The 17993-nt window shown below is 26.1% G+C and overlaps 2 protein-coding genes across 3 annotated transcripts; both read left to right on the top strand.

Annotated features, from left to right (window-relative positions):
- The first annotated feature begins 2 nt into the window (after window positions 1-2).
- On the top strand, window positions 3-5528 carry LOC123271814 (intraflagellar transport protein 88 homolog). Its single transcript, XM_044738250.1, has 14 exons — window positions 3-209; window positions 285-338; window positions 411-779; window positions 860-1077; window positions 1175-1406; window positions 1494-1651; window positions 1720-1906; window positions 1993-2179; window positions 2405-2552; window positions 3695-3806; window positions 3871-3939; window positions 4004-4295; window positions 4375-4563; window positions 5297-5528. Exons 1-14 carry the CDS (start codon window positions 78-80, stop codon window positions 5410-5412), a joined length of 2463 nt encoding a protein of 820 aa, XP_044594185.1. The 5' UTR covers window positions 3-77; the 3' UTR covers window positions 5413-5528.
- Window positions 5529-7740: 2212 nt separating this feature from the next.
- LOC123271987 (hexokinase-2-like) lies at window positions 7741-17183 on the top strand. 2 transcript variants are annotated; one of them, XM_044738557.1, is made up of 11 exons: window positions 7741-7891; window positions 8019-8095; window positions 10832-10944; window positions 14493-14646; window positions 14746-14964; window positions 15555-15874; window positions 15980-16092; window positions 16178-16333; window positions 16421-16560; window positions 16648-16781; window positions 16851-17183. In XM_044738557.1, the coding sequence occupies exons 3-11, from the start codon at window positions 10861-10863 to the stop codon at window positions 16938-16940; spliced, it is 1410 nt and encodes a 469-aa protein (XP_044594492.1). In that variant the 5' UTR covers window positions 7741-7891; window positions 8019-8095; window positions 10832-10860; the 3' UTR covers window positions 16941-17183. The 2 variants fall into 2 exon arrangements, with proteins under 2 accessions (XP_044594492.1, XP_044594483.1); XM_044738548.1 differs by having other exon boundaries at window positions 7746-7891; window positions 7987-8095.
- Window positions 17184-17993: the final 810 nt, after the last annotated feature.

Here is a 17993-nt window from a genome sequence, read left to right as displayed (position 1 = left end):
ATGTAATACTGTGTGTTGTTCTTTTGTTAATAAAAAAAATTTTTTAATTAAAAAATATTGATAATTATTTAACAAAAATGAGTACCCAAGTATTGGTAGATGATGATATTTATGGAGGATATGATGATTATTCTTTGATGTTCAGTGGAACTAACCAAAATTTAGCATTTCAAGATGCTCTGGAAATGAACAATGTCAGAAGAAATATTGTGAGTATTTTTAACTATATGACTATCATAAAATTACAATTTAATTTAAATATTTAATAAAAATTATTTTTTCAGACAACTCCGAGGCTGCCTCCAGGAACTGCGATGCGTTTGGGAACGTCAACGGGGGTAAATAAAATTTTTAAAAGAACTTAAAAGCTATTATTAATTGATTCATCAAATTGAATTTTTGAACTCCAGTTTCATCGTACGGGAGCTGGGATCACGGGGCGACCAGGTACAGGACTTAGGCCGATGACAGCTGTACGTGGTGCTGGGTATACCAGTAGCCGCCAGGCGACATTTGATCCTCTCAATATGGGAAGTAATTCTCGTGGCCCTGCTCCACCTTTGGATTCTGGGAAAGAAGACACCCCAGAGGGAAAAATAAAAAATGGAGAGCGAAAAATAATGGAACTGATTGAAAGTTCTGCTCAAGCTGCTAGTGAAGGTAACATGCGGGTTGCCCTAGAGAGGGCTAGAGAAGCTTCTTCGAGAGAAAAAGTTTTAATTCGTTTGCAAGAACAAGCTGGATTGAGTGATAGTCATAATCTAGATTTAACTTTTGCTGTGAGTAGTTTTTTATAACTATTAATTTATGAAAAATATAAATTTTTTTTATTTTAAATTTAAGAGTAATTTGTTTACAGGTTTTAGTTAATTTAGCATCTCAGTATACTAATAATGAAATGTATACGGAAGCAATAGCAACTTATCAAGCAATAACGCGAAATAGAATGTTTAATAATAGTGCAAGGCTAAAAGTTAATATGGGAAATATTTATGTTAAAATAGGCCAACTTTCACAAGCTATTAAAATGTATCGAATGGCTTTGGATCAAGCACCAGGAGCTCATAAAGATCTAAGGTAATAAAAATAACGATTTATTATTATATATTTTTAAAGAAACATGTAAGTACTGATGATTTCTCAATTGCTCATAAACTTACATTGTTTATTCTAGGATTAAAATAATGCATAATATAGGTATGTTGTTTGTCCAAATGGGTCGCTTAGAGGAAGCAGCGAACAGTTTCGAATGGGTGATGCGAGAAAGAAGTGAATTTAAAGCTGGGTTGCATGCTATTTTATGTCACTTTGCACTATGTCATCGAGATAAAATGAAACGAGGATTTTTAGAACTACTTGAAGTTCAGCTTAATACTGATCAAGAAGAAAAATATTCAATTAATACTGTAATCTTCGAATGATATACTTTTATCTACTTAATCTTTAGTATTATAATATTTATTAAAAGATTTACATATGTGAATGTATTTTAGGATGATGCAGTAAACAATATACTTAATGAAATAATAAAAACAGATCAATTGTCATTATTAGAAAATGAAATGAAATCAGAAGCGGAAAAATCAATTTTAAGCGCTGCTAAATTAATTGCTCCAGTAATTGAAGATACTTTAACAGCAGGATTTTCTTGGTGATTATTTTTAAAAAATAAATGCAAAAAATATTAAAATTGTAGATTGATCAATATTTCTTTTTCAGGTGTGTAGATATTATAAGATCATCATCATACAGCTCTCTGGCAGCGGATTTAGAAATAAATAAAGCTATGGTTTTACTGCATAATCGAGAAACTTCTCTGGCAATTGACACACTTAAAATGTTTGAAAATCGTGACATTAAAGCAAACAGCGCAGCATCAACCATGCTATCATTCATCTACTTCCTTGTAAGTATTTTTGTTATTCTATTGTGTTTCAAAGTTTACCAGATAACAAGCCGGCAATGAGAATTTAATAAATGAGTATTATTCAGCAAGGTAATTATGAATTGGCTGAACGTTGCGGTGAAGCTGCTCGTAACGCAGATAGTTATAATGCTGCGGCTTACGTAAATCTTTCAGCATGTGCGATAAAAAAAGGCGAATTAGAAAGAGCTAGAGAATTATTGTTATGTGCACTTGACAGTGATGCTAGTCATGTACAAGCTTTATATAATTTAGGTAAATATTTTTTAGGATAAACATTATTTGTTGTTTTTTTCAATCCATTATATAATAAATAATGATTGATGATCCAGTATTTCATGTATCACTTGAAAATAACTAAATGTAAATAACATTATAAAAATTTTTTTTTTATTTGAAAATCTGTTTTTATTATTTTTACTTCTATAAACTACAAATTATAGTTTATCGAATAATTGAATTTCATTATTAATATTATAGGATTGGTCTATAAAAAACAAGAATGGTACGAAGATGCACTTGAATGTTTCTGGAAATTACGAAACATCGTGAGATATGATCCTCTGACACTATTCCAGATCAGTCATTTGTATCAGCTAACTAAAGACGTTGATCAATCTTTGGAATGGTATTTAATATTTATCATTAATTATTATAATTCACTAGGTGATGTTACTTTATAATTAAAAAAAAAAGGCCATTCGGCAGCCGAAATAGAAGTAGATTTCATGATGAATAAAAAAAATACTACTAGGGTTGCATACAAAAAATAAAATAAATTTCTGTTACATCAAACAACAATGACGTCAAAACGAATGCTAAAGTAAAATTTCATTAAATCTGTCTGAGAAAGTAGGTAATTTTTGGCCTAGACTGATAATAAGATACGCAAATTAAAGTTTACTTAATAAGCTTTCAGATGCAATTTACAGAAATTTAAGAGGATATCGCGTTCAATTATTATTGTACGGAAATACGGTAAAAGTAAAAATTTTTGCGATTTATGTAAATTTTTGAATTGCTATTATTCCTAAACTATTTAATTTGGAAAAAGAAAATAAGTATGCAAATTGAAGCTTATTAAATAAGTTTTCAGATGCAATTTACAGAAATCCGATAGGATATCGCGTTCAATTGTTAATGCACGGAAATACAATAAAAGTGAAAATTTTTTGCGATTTTTGAAAATTTTTGAATTGATTTCATTTCTAAACTAATTGACAAATTTGGCTCATCTTAGAACTTAACCTCAGAAATCATCCTAAGAATAAGTATGTTACGTTTTATTGAGATCCGTACAAAACTGAGGGAGTTAGAGAAGAGACAATGCCGATTATATCGTATAGGGTAAAAGGGTAAAAGACCCCATTAGTGGCGAGAACCCCATTACTGACACTTTCTTTGATTTTGGTACTTATTCAATTAATGAAATCATTAATTACAATAATTAATATATTATTTCTAATCTTTAAGACCTTTAGATCAAAGAAATTTTTAATTTTTATTCCAAGGAGAACATTTTTTCATTGAAAGAAAAAGTGCCACTAATAGGGGTTAAAGGTGCCACTAATGGGGTCTTTTACCTTATATATATCCTGTAAACTATAAATACATACATATATAAACTTTTGAACCATATGCATTTTCTGAATCCGCTTGACGAGCTGAGTCGAAATATAGCGAAATTTTTCAAAAGTTCCATCATGAGTACCAATGCAATAGTTAGATTTCTATGAAATCTACTAAAAAATATGTGATTTTTCAAACTAGGTATAATCAGCTGCTGGGTATTATACCATCTGATCCTGGAGTGCTACAAAAATTAGGAGAATTGTACGATAGTTTAGGAGATAAACAACAAGCATATCAATATTACAGTGACGTACGTACAATTAATTTATTTGATAACATTATTATGAAACTAATTTTTTTTTTGTCAATTATAGTCTTACAGATACTTCCCAGGTAATTTTGAAGTTATCGATTGGCTTGGGTCTTACTTTATTTCGATGCAGGTACTTGATTTAATTAATTATGTAAAAAGTAAACCAATTAATGATTGGTTAATAACAATTAAAGGTTGCCGAAAAAGCCTTACCTTACTTCAAAAGAGGAGTGGAGTTAGCTCCAGATCAACCACGTTGGCGATTGTTAGTAGCGGCTTGTTTGAGACGAACTGGCCAGTTTCACAAAGCATTGGAGGAATATCAGGACATACATGAAAAGTTTCCTGAAAATATCGAGTGTCTTAAGTTTTTGATCAGACTGTGCAGTGATTTGGGCTTGAAAGAAGCTCAACTGTACGCTTCAGAGCTGAAGAAAGTTGAAAAAGCTAAGGAACTCAAGGAACGTCAAGGTTCTGCTAGACCAGGTTTCGTTTATTATTTATAAGCAAAACAATAAATAGTACTAAGTTTTTTATTTTTAACATAAAATAATGTATTCATCAGGTTCAAAAAGAAGTAATAGTGGCAACTCTTCGCGAGGAGGCTCTGGAATTAGCATGCAATCTGATTATAAATCGAGTCCAATCGCAAGTCGTAAAGAGCCACGCTCGTCTTTTAGTAACGGAAATTCTCGTTTAAGTCGAGTTAATACTCTAGATAATTTTGATAATATTTTACCTGAGTCACCAAATGGTAAATTGCATCAATTATTTTTTATTAATTTACAAAACTTTTTTTCACATAAATTTTTATCCTTGAAACTATGTATAATATTACACCAATTCATTTTATCAGTATTGTTAGCTGTGAACTTAATAATGATCTTTATTTAAAATTTATACGGTGTGATTACTTTGATCAACATTAAAACAATGATTTATTGTTTTATAATCACAAGTTCAAGGTGTTTAGTTATATTTTTTCGCAATCATAAATAACGCTGTCAATCTATCGAGCTTATATTTATCTAATTGATTGGAAAAATTTTTTATCAATATTTTATCTTCAAATTTGACTCTTTGAATTCAATTTAAATTACAAAATAAAATAAAATAATGCTGTCGTAATAATTATTATTTAGAAATAAATTAATAATTAATTAATATTAATAAAATTAATTTCATTAAAAATAATCATCATTATGAATAAAATTGAGTTGTTTGTACTGTTGGTAGTGAAAAGCTTGTGTGTATATTAAAGTGTTTATCTTATGCGTAGTTAAAAATTAGCTGAATGAAATATAATGAGAAAGAGGATACTTGTATTGCACATAATATATTACTTTAATGGATTGAATAGATGACGGATGCGCTCAACGGATTTGCACCGTCTATTTGTAGCCTCTATACATCATTCTTTTTACAGCCTTTTATTACATACTTGCTAATAAAAGCATTATTGATAATTGCCTTTTCTTTTATTACAGACGTGATTTATTCAGATCCTGTGGGACCATTACCAACACGACCTATGACGGCCGCTGGAAAAAGAGATGAAGATTTTGGTGATGAAGAACTAGGTGACGATTTATTGCCTGTTTAATTTAAAGTAATTTCTTCTATTGAACTTAAATTATTAACGTAATGTAAGTTTATCAATTTTGTCTAATTGATAGTTCTTGTTTGTAAATAAATAACTTTATTCAATTATTAATCTAATCCAATATTTTTTCAATTATTTATTTGAGATTCATTGACACGGAAAATAGATAGCCTTATTTTTTTTAATGTCAATCATTTTTATCGTGGTAATTGTCTGCAAGATGCTTTCCCTATTTGCGAGCAATGTTCACCAAGAAAAATGAAATACTATTAACAAATAATATATTTTTTACATATCTTTTTAGGTCGATTTCAAAGTTTATCATTTGAATATGTCTAGACTTTGTATAGTGACATTTATTTTAGAAAATGTTATTTATTAAAAAAAAAGTTATGTTCAATTGATAGTTGTAAATTAAGGAGGTTCACTGCTGCATAATTAACAAAGGATAAATTTATATTCGAAGATAGAGAAAAAAGCGTCGAATTTTTTCGACTCGATATCTTTTGTCACTTTATGTGAAATGAAATCAAGCGTTTTAATTAATATTATCGAAAAGTTTATAGAATATTTCGACGGTCTAATTAGCAATTGGTCTAACTCCTTATTTTTTAGAGGGTAATTTTTTAACATTTTGATGTAGTAATAGTCCAATTATAAATTATTTGAATGATCTAAACCAAAACATTATACCTCTGTTATATATTAAATGGTTTTTTAAAGTGATAATAAATTTTGAACTAATTTTTTTTTATACAAATGGAAGATTCTTTAAAATAGAGTTAAACAATTTGCTAATTAGAACGTTGATTTGTGTTTTATTAACTAGTTTCATATAATTTATTATCCGAATCATCAACATTTATTTTTGTTGTTAATTGAAAATAAATTTTTTATATAATGTTATGACAGACTAAAAATTTTTTGCTATGAGAAAAATACATATAAAAAAAATATTTTGGGCAACTGTTGCAATAAAAAAAAATGTAATACTTATTATTTTGTTAACGTCAGTGATTATCAAATCGAACCACTACAAGAACTTACTTCCGATAAAAAAGAAATATCTATTTATAACTTTCTTTCTAATATTTCAAAGTGATTCTTGTCGACAAGCAAAAACAAAAAAATTATTGAGTAATTTTCAATTGTATAATAAATATCTAAAAAAAATGAAAATTTTTTTTTCATTAATATTGGAAAAAGTTTTCTTTTATGTATAAAAATAACTACATATTAATATGTTCTCGTTATCAAAAACCATCTCAAGATAAATATTTGCTGTTTAATGTCACTTTATAATGGTTAAAAAAAAAAAAAAGCCCTGAACAAAAATCTATTTACATTCTCCTCGAAACAGAAAATTCTTGTTCTCATTTAAAATATGGTAAAATTTTTTTAAATCTCTTTCATCTTGAACGAATATATAATTACCTAAACATGTTTTAATCAATTATGAATGTTCATAAATAAATTTTTAATGAGATAATTTTTTTTGATGGGGAAATTTTACAATTTAGTGATAAATATTTGTGCGATGAACTCATCATCCAAAAAACTTTGGACTGCGAAATAAACTATAAAAATTTAGAAATAATTATCACGACCGAAAAATAAAAAAAAAGTCAATACATAAAACTTGATTATCGTGCTACAATAAAATTGATATATAGTATTACGATACTCAAAATAAAAATAATTATAATATCTTTGAAGAAATTACATATAATAAAACTTTAAAAAATAAGCATTTACAAATTTAGAAAAATTCATTACGAAAATAGTGAAAAAATTGTTTTTAACGTTATTTAAAATAAAAACTAATCATCAGATGTCTGATATTTTCAGTGTCACGTAGTATCAGTGAATTAATACAACTACACTTACGCCTGAAATCTAATCTGTCCAAAACTTAATTTTTTTCTTAATATCACGAAATATGTGTATATTATAATTTTATCTACTTTTTTTAAACTCAACGTATTACTTAACTTGAATAATAAAAATAAACATTTAAAAAAATTAACAATTAATAGAAATTTAAATTATAAAAGATATAGCTGTCCTTATTATTATTAAATAATATAATTAATCTCAATATATATTTTACATGTAATGTAAGCAAGTTTAACGTCATGTCAAGATTTAAATTGGTGTTTGATGGTGAATGAACTAATACACAGCATCGTGTAAATGTCACATAACGTAATCAAAATTGTAAGAGTGTATGTAAATAATCTCCATACATTTATACGTTACAGGCGTAAGCTACGTTAACTTTTAGTTTGTAGTTAATATATTGGAGTTGCTGTAATATAACATAAAATATAGTGTTATGTAGTGGGGAAATATGTGGAGGCTCGACCGCTTTTGGAGGCTCGGAGTTAATGCAGTACTCTGTCGGCGCCGTTCCATTCAGTTTTAGTCACATTCCGTGATTTTATTCTCCTCTGGATGACATACACACAAGGATATTCAAGTAATTTATTACTATACTTAAGACTTTATTTTAACTCTTTCATCCATGTACTAATTTATTGATTTATTTTTTTCATTTTCGGTTAAATCATCAAGATTATAAGAAGAACATATTTTTTTAATCCAAGCTCCCAAACGACTTGGAACGTGTAGTTCAGTGTCTTTTGGATACTGAACCAACTGTCAGTGAGGCTAAATCCTTAAAGTAAGTCCTTTTCTTATTTTATTATCAATAATTATAAAAATTACATATCTTTAATACAAAAAAAAAAAAATTATTTTTTAAGAATTTTCTGTAAGAAGTAAACGCAACAGGTGGGCATATACTTCACTGATAAATCTGTCTGTAAAGATAATTTTAATTTTATAAAAAATTACATTTTAAAGTTAGTTTTTTTTTTCGTTAAAATACAATACTTATGTTTAATAATGAATTAAAAAATGCCACTGATTTAAATATTAATTTTGTGCTTTTTTTTATAGAATATATTATTTGAATTAGTAATTTATCCCAATGTACTATCGTTTACGTAATTTGGAATAAAAAGTATACCGTAGTTACGTTTTTACTTTTATCAGATAGCAGAGGTTTGGAAGTTTATGATAATTTGCAATTACTGATAATATTCAAATTTATTTTCTCTTCTGATTTATTATTTTAAATGTTAATTATTTTAAACTAGCGTATTAATCAATCAGTAATCTTGTAATTTATCATTTATTTTTCTTTTTTAAACATGCGGATGCATACGTCACGTAACCGTATTATTATATTCATAATACTATATTTTTATGTACTTACGAAAGTATTACGCTCATACTTAATTGATACTATTTTTCTGCTGACAAGATCACTTTTAAAATTTTTGTCAAAGTTAAACATAAAAAACAGAAATGAAAACAAATTTCTTTATTTTTTCTTTTTCAAGTACCATATTAAATTGTTAAATGACAGTTACTAAGTTAGCACGATGTATATATAGCCGAAATTAGAATATAGCGTGGTCAGGTCAACTGGTTAAATTATTGTAACTGACGTTTACACCTTTCAATTGATTTTAATCAAGGTTTATTTGCTCTTATAGTTACTATAAAAAAAAAAAAAAAAAAAAAAGTAATATAATGTCTCTTGTACTTTTTTATCATGTCCGTTGATTACACTTTTAATTATTCATAATTTAGTTTAATGGAAATCAAAGTTATTAAGCTATTTAACATATTTACTAATACACTGTCACAATTATTGAAGCAAATGATATTCGTAAAGTCTGATTATTTTTAGAATCAGGTTTAAAAATATATCTTCATTTGAATGATAAATCTGACTGTAAATAGCTATATGCAAAGTATTTATACACAAAAGTTAATAAAAATTATTCATATAATATGATAAGTATTATTATTACATTATAAATAAAGAATTTTTAATTCTGTACATGAAACACTTTAACCATGAAGTATAAAGTGTATCTCTGTGCATTTGTAGGAAATTAATATTTTTGGAAGCTTAAATTTTTATCGGTATGATTTATTTATACTTCAACTGATCTCGTTTAATGTAAATTTATTCAATTATTAAATTCAATATAAATTACCACTTCTTTAAAATATTAAGTTGAAAAATACTAAAATTTTTTTTTACTTGAAAATTTAAACATCAATGCATATGTTAAACAAACGTCTAAAAAATGCAGTCATTCGCTTGCAATAATTCAAGCCCAGCAAACAGATCAGTTTAATTAAATAATTTAAATTGGCTAGTATCCGAGAAGTTAGTAGTAATTACACTAGTAGAAAGAATGATTGTTTATTAAATAGAACATAGCTATTAAGAAAATTCTCAAGATTCCAATTTAATATGTCCTTTACGAACCGTTTGTTTTATTTTCAGTCAACAATCATTTTTTAAAACTTTAAAACTTTTACTGTTGTGTTTACCGTGAAAATTTACGAATTTTTAAAGCAAAAGTTATTAATTTAATAGAATTTTTTATTATTTTCTGCAAATATTAACATGTTATCATTTTTAATCATAATTTGTGATTGTTTAGTAATATCACGACTAGACTACTAAGACTACGAAAAGATTAAATCAAATAAAAATAATGTGACGCAATATATCGTAAACTTTTATCCACGTGTGTAATGAATCAGTGAATCAGGTGGTACATGAACTAACTTAAAATAAGATATAACTTGAGACTACAGAAAATTACTGTGAAATTTCTAAAATTTCTATTTCATCTCAACCATATAAATATTATCAAGACGTTAAAAGTGAATAGTAAGTTTATCAATAAAATTTAGTTTCTTTCATTTAACAAACGTTAAATGTATAGAAAAAAAATGTACTTTTTACAATCAAAAATAACATTTTACAAAATGAAAAAAAGTAATGATTACTTTTATGTTCCAATTGTTTTATTTTTTTTCGTAACAATTGTCTTTAAAATTTTATTTTCTATTACTAAAATTAATCGTTTTTTATTGTTTTTTATCACTGTTCAGTTTATTTTTAGAATAGATGATGAAATATATTTCTGCGGGATATTAATTTCATGTTTTTTTTTTATTTTTATTTTTTTTATTGTAAGTGAAATACAACCACTTGAAATATCAAGTAGTTCTGATTTAATGCTCGTGTATGATCATGTTATAGCATATAGCATAGGATCGATAACAAGTGAGAAAGTAATCTGCGGGCTCGATTAAGTATCTGTGATGATTTTAAATTGCCTGTGGGTACCCGTCTGATCATTGGTAGCATTGATAAATAATAGTTCCGAAATTTTATTTTGTCAAGGATGAGATAAAACTTAATATTTGATACTTTTTTCGATAATAAAACATCATACGTTTTAGCAACTTATCTCTGTCAAGATATACTATATGATATTTATTAAAAAGTTTTTATTATTATTTATGTTTTTTATTATTTTAGGGTTCATTAGCAGAAAATATTGAAAGAAAATGATGGTACCCTCCGAAAGAGCTCTCCATGAAGCTATCCAGGTTAGCCCTTTGGATCTTCCGGACGATGTCAAGAGACAAAAGGTATATAACAATGATAATTAATAATATTCAGCTTATTATATTTATCAAGTGCTGGAAATATTATTTTTTTTAAACTATAAAAAATTGATAAGTTTTTACAAAATAATTTTCTTGATTGTTCATTTTTATTTTTATGGAAAAAAATACCAAAACTCTGTAAAAGCATACTACTACGAAGAAATAATTATTTATCATTTATTAATAAGCTAGAGCTTGAAAAAAAAAAATGATCATATTAATGTTTTAGATATTTTCATTTTTAGGTTTATTAATGAATCAAATAACATAAGTTATTTTATTGATAATTGTTTTCAAGCCTTACAGTTTTTATCTTAGATAAAAATAAATTAAGTGATAACTTTGTCAAAAATTTTATGGCATACGTCAATGATTAGAGAAACCAATCAATCAATTAGAAAAGTAAAAAAATTAAAATAATAATACAAATTAAATGCCCTCGCGATTTTTGAAATACCGTAAATTTTCGGTATTAATGCGTTTACCATAAATTTACCGTTATAACTCTAAAATAATACGGTATTTCTGTCGTTATTTTGGCCAGTTTATTTACTATAGTTATACAGCACTTCTACCGTACTTTTGCTGCAAAGTTCAAAAATAATACGATAAAATTACCGTAAAACTCTAGAACTTTTACCGTAAAAAATCTATGTGTCAACTATAATATTACTATAATTTTACAATAATAAAATGGTATTTCTACGGTAAAAATACCAAAGATATACTGCAATTTTGCCGCGTTTATACTGATATAATTAAAGATATAATGCTTTCTACCGTAAGATCGACGGTTGTGTTTATTACTCGGTGAGTCTTATTAGGTGACTGAGTAAATAGTTACGGATAGTGTCTCTGATAGCTCAACTGGTCGAGCCTTCGGCGCGTAATTAAGTGATCCGGATTCGAATCCCGGTCTAGACTAAGTCAAATGATAATAATAATAGAGAAATTAATTTATCAACCTCTTAAAAATTATTCGTGATAATTTATAATATTATAAAAAAAAAATTTAAGCTATTGAAAAATAGTAGTGAAGCAGCTTATTTTTGATATTTTGCCGGTAATAGAAAGTAGGGATCTTCTTTTCCGGTTTTTTACTGCAATAGTGCCGCAGATATTACAGTAAATATGCGGTACATTTACGGTTTAAATGCTAATATACTGTAATTTTTCTATTGTATTGCCGTAAATATTCTGAATATTTTTCGTAACTTTTTCGTAATAATTCGACAAAAAAACTGGCTAAAATAACTGAAATATTACGGTAAAAATACAGCATTCATATCGTATAAATACCGAATCTTTACGGCATTTCCAAAACCGTGAGGGTGTCGTTTAGAAATTAATGATTCGATAGAATTATATGGAGAATATCAAGATCATGAAAGAAAAAACAAATTTTTTATGGTTTCTTATAATTTAAAAATTTTTCATTCAATGTTAGTTGTATATTAATATTGTCTTATAGATTTTATAACACACAATTTATTATTGTGGACCCTACTCTATATTGAAGAACTAATAATAGCTCAGTTGGGCGCCCCGTAAATTAAGACTAAGTATCTGAAATGATACAGACGAGGGCATTTGCGAACATATATTAAATACTAAATAAAAAAAAAAAAAAAAAAAAAAAAATACTGAATTATTAAAATTAAAGAAACAAATCGTTTGTATCTTTTATTTCAAATTGTTCAATACAGAGAAAAATTACATATAATCTAACCCATTTTTAATAAACTGGAGGTTATCAATTTATCATTAATACCATTTTTAAGGGTTATCATTCGGTACATATAAAGTTCATTGGACCTCCAAAGAGATTATTTAATCAATTATGTATTTTATGTTTCATAAACAAGTTGGATTAAAAATCCTTAACGTCAGATTATTATTCACGAGATAATCAATCATTATATATTGCTTAAGAAAATAGATTATTCATTTGAGTATCTTGACTATTTAAATATTTGTACATATCTTGAATTGATTAAATTATTGACCAATAAGAAAATCCGTGCAGGGCGAGCCTCTCTGTATTTGAAGATTCTTTTCTATATATTTCTATATATCAGACATATGTCTGATTACATTCTTACTTAAATTTTTTTTTTTTTTTTATGAACTGCTCATTTTTATTTTTACCCTGATAAAAAAAAGTATTGAAAAGTATTGGTTTTCAAGTCAATCCAATACTTTTCAATACTTTTTTCTTTGTCTCAATACTTTTTTTCATTCAGGGTAAAGATGACTAAAATTATTAATGTTTTTTCGTAATTTACAACTTTTTCTCACTAATGAAGCAAACATCTTAAAATTTATCAATGCGACGCAATTACATGATTTTTATCGTTTTAGAGTGCGGAGGAATTGCTTGAGTAGTTTTTTTTTTCTGATTTAATGCGGTTTAAACCCAGAAACGTTACAAAAATTAAATAATACTAACAGTATAAACGTACATCTAATTGCTTTGAATTGTAAGACGTAATTTCACCAATAAATCACATTATAAGAATTCCGTGTAGTGTTTATGTTGTTTTACACATTTATTATACATTATAAAGATATAGATAGATATAAATGTAAATATGTACTCATTTAGACGGCTTAATTAAGGATTTTCTCGATCTGAAGATCGCTTAATATTTTCAATTTAATATCTTTATTGACATTGACGTATATTGTTCAATTACAGTCTCGTTATAGTAAAATTGACTTATGAGTGTCTATTTATGATTTTAAAAAATATTTTTCGAGTATTTCAAGCATATTCTTAGTAAGCATTACCCGAAGTTTATTGAAAAATGACAAGATTAAAAATCAGTTTTATCAAAAAATTTGAAAATTATTTATATAAAAAATCATTAGATTAAATTATAAAAAAAGTCAAATGAAACATTTGTTCACACAATCAATCATAAAATTCAAATAACACATTGATTTCACAATAATTGTAATAGGATAAAAATATTAACGTGATAATAAATAATTAAAATATAGATTTTAAGAACTTGAGATATATTTTCCTATTCTCATTTAAAGAATAACGAGTTTTTAATGAATAATTATATCGTGTGATAATAAATCAAGAGAAAAAATTATAAGTACTTTTACATGTATAATTTTACTGATAATATGCCATAAGAATGTAATTAATAATTATTTATAGTAGACAGCATGATTAAAAAAATATGAATAATTTATGTGTAATTTTTCAATATATTATTTATAAAGTAAATAAAATAATTAAATTAATTATTCTTGGAATTTCTGTAAGTTGAAAACATACATGAGTATTAAAATCCAATTAAATGACCGTGGCAATGTAAATAGAAAAGAACGCAGTCGTATTTCCAGTAGTGTACATATTACCGTTTTGTAATACTTGTTTTTGTCGCTTATTATATCAGATCACTCAATACACTATGTGAGTTTCCGGGAAATTAATTATTATGTTTTATAATTATTATTTACGTAAAAAATAAAATATACATTTTTTTTAATTCAATTATTTATTTTTTTTTTAGATTGAAAATTTATTGGCGCAGATGCGACTTTCTGCGGCGACAGCCAGAAAAATCCAAGATGTTTTCCGGTCCGAAATGAATAAAGGGATCCACCAACAACCCTCTTCTCTGCAAATGGAAAATACTTATATACCTGAATTGCCTGATGGAACAGGTATGCTTTTAAAAATTACCAAGTAAATATTGTTCATTTATTTATTAAATTATTTCGCTGGGTGTCATTGATCTGCAAGTAATTGATTAATCTTTACAGAGGAAGGATTATTCTTGGCTCTCGATTTGGGAGGAACAAATTTTCGCGTTCTCCTGCTGGAGTTGGTGAATGGTGTGGTTGTAAGGGAAGACGTAAAAAAATATCACATTGATGCCCATCTTAGAACCGGCTCGGGTATGCCATTATTTGAATATCTTGCTGAATGTGTCAGCAATTTTGTTATCAGCGAGGGTCTTCAAGATGTAGAGCTTCCTTTAGGTAATTAGATCTATAAATACTTTTACATTTAAAAATCAGCATATTTTAAAAGTTTAATTTTTTATTTTTTTTTAATCTTATCTAATCAATAAACTATAATTTAATATAATCCAAGAGAAAATTTCAAGATATTGATTTATTGTAAGATTAAACAAATCTTAACATTTTTAAAAATTAAATTCTTAAAAAACTATCGTTTTAAGTTAATGAAAATTTTTTAATATTTTACATTAAAGCTTTATCAATTGTGAAAAAATTAATGTTGGTTATTATTTAAATTCGTAATTTTTGTCTCATTTTCTGATATTAAGCTCTTCTTATCTCGATATATATGAATTTATTTATAAATCTATAAGATTAATATTTAAAATGTATAACTTATTCAGTCATAGGGCAGTGTTTTTTTCTACCGACATCTGAATGTATTTTTGTAAAAATTTATTCACCAATCTTATCAGATCTTTGAACAGAACTTTACAGCCTATAAAAACTCTAATATTAAAAATTGAATATTTGTATAGTTGTTGTTTATGTCATAATTGTTGATTAAAAAAAATATATATATAAAAATATTTTCTCTTATACTTCAGGATTTACTTTTTCATTTCCGATGATCCAACATTCATTGGAAACCGGAATTCTAGTAACTTGGACAAAGAGTTTCAATTGTCCTGATGTTGTAAACAAAGATGCAGTACAATTATTGAAAGACGCCATAGCTCGTCGTGGTGATACAAGAGTTAAAGTACTAGCAGTGCTCAATGATACAACTGGAACGCTTCTTCAAGGAGCTACTCAAGATCCAAACACTGCTATTGGTCTTATCCTAGGTACAGGAAGTAATGCTTGTTATCTTGAACGAGCTGATAAAGTCGAACACTGGGAGCCTGAGCGACATGGCGAGCGTGAGGTTAAAAACATTTTCAAATACATTTTTTTGTTTTCTATTGAAAAAATAAATAGTTTAATTAGTAGTCGTCATATTACAGAAATTAATTGTTTGATTTTATTTCAGGTAATTATTGATATTGAGTGGGGTGCATTTGGTGACAACGGTGTTTTAGATTTCATAAAAACAGATTTTGACAGAGAAAATGACGCTAATTCTTTACTCGTTAATTCATTTACGTAAATATTTTTTTTTTTTTTAATAATTTTAACTGTTAATTTTATTCTTTTATAATGAATAATTTTTTTATTTTTGGATATATAGATTTGAAAAATATATCAGTGGTAAATACCTTGGGGAATTTGTACGTGTTATATTGGCTAAATTGTCAAAAGATGGTTTATTGTTTACGAGACAAGTTCCAGAAAGTTTACGTTTAGTTGGAAGTTTCTTAACAGATTACATATCTCTTATTGAACAGTAAGTTTAGTCATAGATAAATAAATTTTTTATTCGTAAATTGAATCTAAAATAAATCACATTTAATTTAAAATTTTATTTATACAGAGACACAGTCAATGGCAGTAGCGTTCACACGAAAGAAGTTCTTGCTAAATTTAATATAATACCTGACGAAGAAGATTTAAAAATAGTTCAATATGTTTGTGAGCTTGCGTCAAATCGCGCAGCTCTTTTAGTTTCTATATGTAAGTCCTGATATTATTATTATTTAACCAAATTTATTTTTTTATTTTTCACAATTATTAAATCATACAATCTTATTTAATTCTCAGGCGTCGCAACGCTCCTTGACCACATGGAGAGAGAAGAAGTAACAATAGCTGTTGATGGCTCTCTCTATAAACATCATCCACGATTTGAAAATTGGATGAATCAATATATAACTTTATTGACACCGGCTCGGAAGGTATATTTAATTAATTAAGTTAATCACTATAATTAGCAACATGAATGACTATGAAATTTTATTTTTTAGTTTAAGCTTATTCACGCTCAAGATGGAAGTGGAAAAGGTGCGGCAATCGTTGCAGCAATTGCATTAAGGATAAAAAAAAGATTAGAATGAAAGCTTATTTAAAGTTAATCAACCAATCGCCGGTATGTCATTTAATTTTTAATGTTGATAATTAAATTCTTTTATTTCAATGAATCTAATTACAATCATGTTTAAGTTTTTTTTAGTTTTTAGTATTTTTTTACTAAGATTTTTTTATACAATATTCAACCGATTCAATTATCTCTGATTGAAGAAATTTTCTTATTTCAATGGAATCTTTTTTATTTTATTATGTTATAGTGGAAAATAGAAATTTTTTAAATCAAAGTAGAAGCAGGAAATTTAATTGCATTCTTCATTAGTGAACATTTTACTTTCTTCTAATAAAAGTTAATCGTTGTTAAAATAAAACTTCTATTTCACTATAAGTTTTATATTACATTTAATTTTGCTTTATATTTTAGGATAATAAATTGGCCTTATTAATATATAAAATTGAAAACTTAATGTTAAATTACATAAATATATTTTATTGTACATATATTTTATATATATATATATATATATATATATATTATTTTTTATGTATTGACAAAGTTTCTACAAACGTCTTATTTTATATAAAAACATAAAAATTAATTAAAAATTATTTTTATCAATATTTAATAAAAATTTAACTTTCTTTGATTATTTTTAATATATTACTGTTATAAAAATATAAATAATTATTAAGGTTTATGCTTATAAAATAATGGCAACTAGTCACACACCATATATCAAGACAAAATGTTGTTCATTGTATGGGGTAAAGTACCCAATGGTCAGTTTGGTACCAGAATCCAATCTTTTTAATTATTTTAAACTGATTATTTATAGTTAATATAATTTTCATTTTAATGTAAAAATAAAGCGGAATTAATAATGGTATTTTTCTGCAAGTTTATTTTTTATTTTTTTTTTTTTTTTTTTCATCCATAAATATAAGAATTAAAAGATAAAGATTTAGTGTTATAACTGTAAAATGATTTGCAGAATATAAAATTTATAAAAAAGAAAAAAACTTCAAAATGGCTGGAAGCGAACTAATTTACCATAATTTCTAAAGAAACATAATTAAATCAA

The sequence above is a fragment of the Cotesia glomerata genome, linkage group LG1 (assembly GCF_020080835.1).
Source record: "Cotesia glomerata isolate CgM1 linkage group LG1, MPM_Cglom_v2.3, whole genome shotgun sequence".
Lineage (NCBI taxonomy): Eukaryota > Metazoa > Arthropoda > Insecta > Hymenoptera > Braconidae > Cotesia > Cotesia glomerata.
This window is presented reverse-complemented; position numbering and strand designations above follow the sequence as displayed.

Bases quoted from the DNA above. Each gene is read 5' to 3' on its own strand.
- LOC123271814 (XM_044738250.1), top strand. From the start codon at position 78: ATGAGTACCCAAGTATTGGTAGATGATGATATTTATGGAGGATATGAT. The intron at 780-859 runs GTGAGTAGTTTT...ATTTGTTTACAG, and splicing joins ATCTAGATTTAACTTTTGCT to GTTTTAGTTAATTTAGCATC. The intron at 4,564-5,296 runs GTAAATTGCATC...CTTTTATTACAG, and splicing joins TTTACCTGAGTCACCAAATG to ACGTGATTTATTCAGATCCT.
- LOC123271987 (XM_044738557.1), top strand. From the start codon at position 10,861: ATGATGGTACCCTCCGAAAGAGCTCTCCATGAAGCTATCCAGGTTAGC. The intron at 14,647-14,745 runs GTATGCTTTTAA...TAATCTTTACAG, and splicing joins TGAATTGCCTGATGGAACAG to AGGAAGGATTATTCTTGGCT. The intron at 16,334-16,420 runs GTAAGTTTAGTC...TTATTTATACAG, and splicing joins TACATATCTCTTATTGAACA to AGACACAGTCAATGGCAGTA.